The sequence below is a fragment of the Phalaenopsis equestris genome, unplaced genomic scaffold, assembly GCF_001263595.1.
Source record: "Phalaenopsis equestris unplaced genomic scaffold, ASM126359v1 Scaffold000877, whole genome shotgun sequence".
NCBI lineage: Eukaryota > Viridiplantae > Streptophyta > Magnoliopsida > Asparagales > Orchidaceae > Phalaenopsis > Phalaenopsis equestris.
In genome coordinates, this window is record NW_018165317.1 from 211,239 (window position 1) to 218,621 (window position 7,383).

At 42.7% G+C, this 7,383-nt stretch overlaps 1 protein-coding gene across 1 annotated transcript; it reads left to right on the plus strand.

Annotated features, from left to right (window-relative positions):
• Window positions 1-2,584: 2,584 nt before the first annotated feature.
• Window positions 2,585-4,346, plus strand: LOC110032048 (phenolic glucoside malonyltransferase 1-like). The gene has a single exon (XM_020735559.1). The coding sequence runs from the start codon at window positions 2,730-2,732 to the stop codon at window positions 4,089-4,091; it is 1,362 nt and encodes a 453-aa protein (XP_020591218.1). The 5' UTR covers window positions 2,585-2,729; the 3' UTR covers window positions 4,092-4,346.
• The last annotated feature ends 3,037 nt before the right edge of the window (window positions 4,347-7,383 follow it).

Consider the following 7,383-nt stretch of genomic DNA (forward strand, 5'->3'; position numbering starts at 1 on the left):
AATTTTCAATCTGTTCTTAGAACTGTCGGTTGTCTAGTGAAGAATTATTTCTAGTTTTAGGAGGGCCAGCTTATATATATAAGTGGCATGTATGTATAGAAAAATTTAAGTGGTATGTATGTAAATCTTCCCTTTTTTAGTCGGCGGGCAGGTGTGGACTTCAGGCGATCGACGGGATTTTGGCCGGTCAGGTGTGGACTTGTGAATGAGTAGATTTTTCGGTGATCGGCAAAATCGCGGTGACCAACTCGATCAGGCGTGCGGTGGGATTTTTGAAAAACATTCATGTGATCTCTAGCATCCGTCGGTTGATTTTCCCGGCCGTCTGAATTTGTCGATTGGTCGATGAGTCGACCGACGGGTGTTCGCTGGGGATTTCTGGGATTTATTTTTGAATGTGCTTTCACCTCCAAGCCAAATGTTCTCGAAAGACTGAGAAATGAGAGCTGCGGGCATTTGAATTTAGATTAGGGGTTCGTTTGAGTAAAAATTATTCCATACAGATGCATGCGGTGTCTGATATACACAATCGATCACCACAAAGATGTATTTTAGTGAGCACCACTTTCAACTTTTTTTTTTAAAAAAAATTTTTTGATTGCGATGATCGACAGTGGAGATCGGACACCGCATGCATTCGTATGGAATAATTTCTCCAGCTTATTTGGTAAGGTGGTGTTTTGAAAACACACGTGGACTGTTTTGGTAAACCGCGTTTTAACAGCTTGTGCGTTTTGAAAATGCTGAAAGAAGTGTTTTTACATGACACCTATTTAGGGGTGGTGACAGCTTTCTGACAACGATCTGATTTTTCCAAAAAAATAAAAATTTCTAATAGTCACCGCTCCTAACTTTTAAGTAAATTATTTTTAATGAGCTTATGAGCAGATTATTTAATAAGCTGCAATTATCCCAAACAGACCCAAAAGCATAATGATGTCTGATAACAATTAATGAAAGCCATCAAATTGTAACCATTAATTATTATTTAGTGGAACTAATATTAACAATAAAAATTGCCACATCTCCCAAAAGGAAAAAATCTCAAAGGCCCAATGAAACTATTCAATAAACGTTCAGGCCTCCCCAAAGGTCTTGTAAATGGCATTGTTTGCAACCCTATATGCTGTTTCTCTTGTACTGCAATGGAGGAATTGCCTATAATAATGCTCACTGTTCATGAAATTATGCTTTTATTCTCTATAATGATTTTTTTTTCCCCCACGAACCATCATATGAACAAAGGATCACCATGTATGGTTGACTGTTAATTCTGGAAATGCTACTTATGAGCTATCAATTTGGCACAATTGTAAATTATGTCGGTTGTTAAAACATATATTTTTATGGCAGCTCAGCTTATTCGGCGAGGTGAGGCGATGCGAACCTCCGGCGAGTGGCTACGACACGATCCAAGCCGCACGAGACGAGAGTGGCAATAGGTAAAGAGAATAAGATTGCGTGGCTAGCTTACAGATTGGAAATGAATAGGACGATCATGTTAAAGAGAAGTGACATTCAAATTTAATAAAAAGAAGATTTGAATTAATCTTATCAAATTTATAGTATAATTCTAGATGTATTTTTCTTAAAGAAAAATGATAGTCGAAGAAATAGAGTGTAACTAATGAGAGAGAGAGAGAGAGATTTCTTAGAATACAATAATTTCATATTAGGTTTCTTTGCCTATTACAAATAATGTTCCTCTATTTATGCGAATATATTTATTATAAAATAGTAATTATACCTTATTTTATTTAGTCGACTGGAGATCGCCGATTGGAGGACAATTGGAGCGAGTCATTTGGGCCAACTGGAGTTGGTGGAGAGAGTCGAGTGGAGCTGGTTGATAGGCTGGTTGAGAGGTTGACTAAAGCTGGTCAATTCAGCCAACTCGAGCTGATCGACTAGACCACGTTGACTGGTAAGAGCCTGCTGGGCATACTGGAGAGGGTCAGCAAGGCACACTGGAGCTACTAGGCCGACTGAAGCTGACCGAGTGAGCTGACTAGACTGGGCTGATTGGACTTGGTTAACTAAAGTTGATGTAGAGGGCTGATTGTAGTTGGTCAACTCGATCGATTGGAGCTTGCCAACCGGGCCAACTGGTGAGCGCCGATTGAAGTTGGTCATATCGGGCTGATTGGAGTTGGTCAACTAAAGCTGATGTAGAGGGTTGATTGTAGCTGGTCAACTCGACTGATTGGAGCTGGCCAACCGGGCCAACTGGTGAGCGCATACTAGAGAGGGTCAGCAAGGCACACTAGAGCTGACCAACTCGGCCGACTGAAGCTGACCGACTAAGCTGACTATATCGGGCTGATTGGAGTTGGTCAACTAAAGCTGATGTAGAAGGCTGAGTGTGGCCAGTCAACTCGACCGATTGGAGCTGGCCAACCGAGCCAACAGGTGAGCGCCGATTGGAGCTGGCCCAGGCTATTTGTCCGCAGCCTGTTCTCACCTTCTCCCATTCTTTATTATTATTATTATTATTATTATTATTATTATTATTATTAATATACGGTTTGAAAAGGTAGTTCATTTTTTCGATTCAAAAATTTCAACGCTACCTACAACAAATGCAAAGTAAAATTGCACACAGCTGCCAACACATGTATAAAATTGTTTATTACGCCAACGCAAAATTGCGTTTTTGGGAAAATCTCTGCTAAATTGTTCCGGCGAACCCATCGTCGTCCTCCTTTGTCAACATCCGACAGCAAACCTCGATGGAGTTTTCCACGTCGGTGAAGATCCTAGACCAATCCCTCATATCTCCGCCGCCGCTCTCCGCCTGCGAGAGCCGGCCATCTCTCCCCCTCAACTTTTTCGACATGCTCTGGCTCAACTACAGTCCCGTTGAACGCCTGTTCTTCTACCAGTTCTCCGATTCCTCTTCCCACTTCATTGATTTCCACTTGCCCAACTTAAAATTCGCTCTTTCTGCCACCCTCTCCACCTTCTACCCTCTCGCCGCCACCATCCGCCGCAGCCGCTCTGACGGCCGTTTCGAAATCGCCCCCGCGCACACCGATTCCGTCCCCCTCACCGTCACGGAATACGCTGGCAATCCCGCTGACTTTCTTGATATATCCGGCGACCATTCCCGGCCGGTCGAGAAGCTTCTTCCGCTGGTTCCCCGACTTCCGATGTCGCGCGACGCACAGCCATTGTTGGCCTTGCAGGTTACTCTGTTTCCGTACTTCGGCCTTTGCGTCTCCCTCGCCGTGCACCACTCCGCCTGCGATGGGTTCAGTTCGATGCAGTTCGTGAAGCTTTGGTCCGCTACTGCGGCCTCCAGTTTCCGACCGGACGACTTAGTTCCGCAGCTTCCAGCTCCGGTCATGGATCGGACAGTGATTCCCGATCCACGAAACCTGTACTTGCAGATGGAGAAGGCCGTGCTCGATGTCCGGGTTAATGAAAAGATGATAACTTCGGGCATCTCCGGTGGTGTTTACGCCGCCACCTTCACACTTTCAGCGCCGGAAATCAGTCGGCTGAAGAAGGAGGCGCAGAAGAAAGCAGAGGAACAGGGGATACCCTGTTTCCACTGTTCTTCTTTTGTGGTGTCCTGCGCTTATTCATGGATCTGCTTACTGAAAACTCGTCACAAAACCGACGGAGAAGGCAAGGCGCACTTCGTCTTCGCAGTGGACTGGCGGCGGAGGATTCAGCCGCCGTTTCCGGAGACCTCCTTCGGAACCTGCCTCAGCGGATGCTTTGTGAAGTGGGATGCCGAAGAGCTTCTAGCAAAAGATGGAATTTTGGCGGCTTGCGCGGCGATAGGGAAGGCGATTGAGGAGTTGGGAGACGCTCATGAGAGTATGGATGGAGTGATGGATAAGCTTGGGGAGATAGCGCCATGGCGGCCGTTGTCGTTGGCGGGGTCGCCGAAGATGGGGGTTTACGGGACGGATTTTGGGTGGGGGAAGCCGAGGAAGGTGGAGGTGATATCGACGAGGGAGACGGGAGCTATCGCAATGGCGGAAAGCAGGAACGGAGATGGAGGGATAGAGGTTGGAGTTATTCTGCCGGAGGATAACTTGAAAGCTTTTGCAGATTATTTCGCTGGCGGTATGGATCGGTGATCAAATCTGGCCGTTTATTCAGAAATGGAGGGACGAAACGAAACGCAGAATCACGCACATGGTGACAGTGTTTGGATGGCCGCAACGTTGTTGTTCTCCAAGGATTTGTTTTCATATGTTGTGTTGCGTGTGGTCGTAGGATTTCTTTTTTTATATTTTATTTTGTACTTTTTCTTGTTTTTTTAATTACTAAATAAGAGGTGAAGGGGCCGTGGAAGTCTTCTTTTTAAGGAAATAAAGTGAAATAGTTGTTTGATTTAGGCATGGATTCCAATCTCCTGTTTTACTTTATTTTTATATAATGAAGAAAAATAAAAAAGTATTAAATGAGACACAATTTTAGACACAATTGGTGTTGTAGGGTGTCATTTCTCAACATCTTCATAACAAGAGTGTAATGTGGGTGTCAGGTAGTGTTGATACGATGTTCATCCCTAGTGTTTGGATTAAAAAATCGAGTTCTAAAAGTCTGCACTTGCACAAGTGAGTTGGATATTCCTTTCGAAAGGAATAGATACAACCATTTTGACAGATGGGCTTTGTTAAATCCAAAACTGTCAGGGAGACACGTCCAAAAAATAGAGAGAGAGAGAGAGAGCAAGGAGTGCAATGACACAGTATTGAACAGTAAATTTATGCAAATGATAGGTTTGTACAAGTCTTTCGCCTTTGGGTCGGACATCTTGCACTGGGAGGCTGTAAAGGGGGAGAAATCAGCAGGTGATTACAGTGACAGTTTAATTGTATATGCAGGCCAATTTAGATATGGACCGATGCTATTGTTTTGTGGTGAGATGCGGTCTATCCTCAATGGCTATGGTATCATCCTCGTGCAGGTCACACAAAACTCACTCACTATACTCATGACCTTTGTAATCTTCGACAGATGGAGATACCGAGGTTGATTGAGCTCTTTTCTTACTTTTTTGGTTTAAAGATAGATCGAGAAAGCTACATAGTATTTTCGTTCTACCCGAGATTCTGAGTGATAATCAAGAACAAAGTGAAAGATTAGCGATCGAAGTTCAAGATCGCTTCGCATCATCAAGGCTGGTGGGTTTCTATCTGACCTATTACCAAGGAGGTGGTGAGGTCGAAGATCTTACCGAAACACATTCACGTTTATGCTGACATTATCGATGGGAGAGAACTTTCTATGTTTCAATTAACTTTGACGAGCTCTTATGGCCCGAAATTGTTGGCAATATGACCGAGAGTTTATGGGAGGAGTCGGACACAAGAGAAAAGAGAAGACTGAAGGCGGTTACGACAAAGGATCCAAAAAAAAAACTGAAGATGAATGTGCCTCAAGGGAGGGGGATCCTATTCCCTGATTCATGAAATTATCATGAAAATAGAAAGAGAGTTCCTTATCTTTAGGCTTTGGAGGAGTTGCGGTGACACTAGAGAATCATTTAGGCTCTGAAAAGCTTATTTGCATTCATATTTCCACATGAAACTTTTGACCTTTCAAAGAGTTTACAGAATGCCGCTCATTTGTCGCTCGACCTCGAAATGAATCGTTTCATAGCTGCAATCTAGTAGGATAGTTTTTGAACTTCTCGAGTATTTCATGAGGGTTTCATGTCGTTGATCGCCTGGATCTTTCTTGTTCGAGTTCGCTTTTATTCCTTTGGTGGTTTAAAGGTAACCTAATAACTTCGCGATTGAGGCTCCAAACATATATTTTAAGGGATTCAACCTCATATTATATTTTCTTAGGTTTTGAAAGATTTATTTTAAGTATTTTATATGTTATTCTGTTTCTCAGCTTTACACAAGGATATATTCAATGTAGACTTCAACATTTTTTCTTTTTTGATTGTTAAAGATTACATCCATAAAACATTGATATGTTATCACATCATTTTTGAGCCCAAAGGGCATTACATTATAATAAAAAGCTTCTTTGGCTACGACAAAGATAGTTTTCTCAACATCTGCCTAGTTCATCTTGTTCTAGTGATAGCTAGAGAAAGTGTCAAGGAAGCTCTTCATGGAATAAAACACGTATGTGTCCACCAGGGCGTAAATCTTTAGTAGCAGGTTGCAATCGTTTGGGCAGGCGATGTTCAAATTGGTAAAATCAACACACATCCACCACTTTTTGTTGTCCTTCTAAACCATGATGATGTTTGAGAGCTAGGTGGGATACTACACCTCTCGATTGTATCCCATTTCCTTCATATTCAACATGCCTTCTCTGATGGGTACAGCCAGTGCGGTCATTGAGTTCCTCGTATTTTACATGATCAACAGGACTGTAGGGCTCACATTTAATAGATGAAAGGAGACGTCAACAGTTATTCTTGACGTCTTTGCAGTGGACCAGGTAAAGACGTTGCGGTGGTCCCAAAGTGTTTGAATTAGCGGCTCTTGGTGCCTACATAAAAAAATGTCACTTTTTGGGAAAGAATTACCAGCTAGTCTTTGACGACAGGATCTCCCGGGTGATCTCACTGGTCTCGACACCGCCCTCCCTCCGGTTTTGCAAGTCAAGTGGTTGTTGCTCCATGCTTCAAACTGCTCAGAGGTAGCAGACACGCGACTACAATATGGTAGGTGGACACAACTAATCTGAAGAGTTGCGGGCAACAAAAAATGGCATTGTCAGTGGAGGGCGAGTCTATTATCAAGAAGTCCTCTGCCTTTGTGAACTACTTCTCTCCTTCACTCCAGGTGACCGCCAATGGCATCATGCCCAACGCCTAGAGAACGCATAATCAACCACCGCATCGATGAGATCTCTTGAACTCTTGCAATTTTCATTCCTAGAGCCCTTAGTTTCGGATGTTAGAGGAGTTAGGTTAGGATTTTTGTGTGCTTAGAGGAAACTTCTTAGGATTAGGTGCTTCGCATTTTCCTTTACGAATCCAAAGAGTAAATTCTGCTCCTTTTATTTCTAGCTCAAAATCTGAAAGACAGGGTTGTATTAATTGACAGCGACTTTATATATGCTTAAATTTATGAACCCAGATTTATATATTTATAATAATTTTGTAAAGTCACAATTTCAAACGCAAGTATACGTATCGTTCAAGTAATACAGGCTCTAGTGGAGTCCCGTTTATCGATCCCACAGGGAAGCGAGGTAAGAGTTCCTTTGTCAAATTCTAGTCTACTACAATTAGTCCTTCGTTTTGAATGTCGATTAAAATGATGTTTTATCTAGCAACTACTCCTAAATGCAAGTGTTAAATGTAAAGAAAGTAACTATAACTAAATGCAAATATTAATTATAAAGATAACCCTTTTTGGATGAATTGGTTTGGAGAATTTTGAGATATTAAAA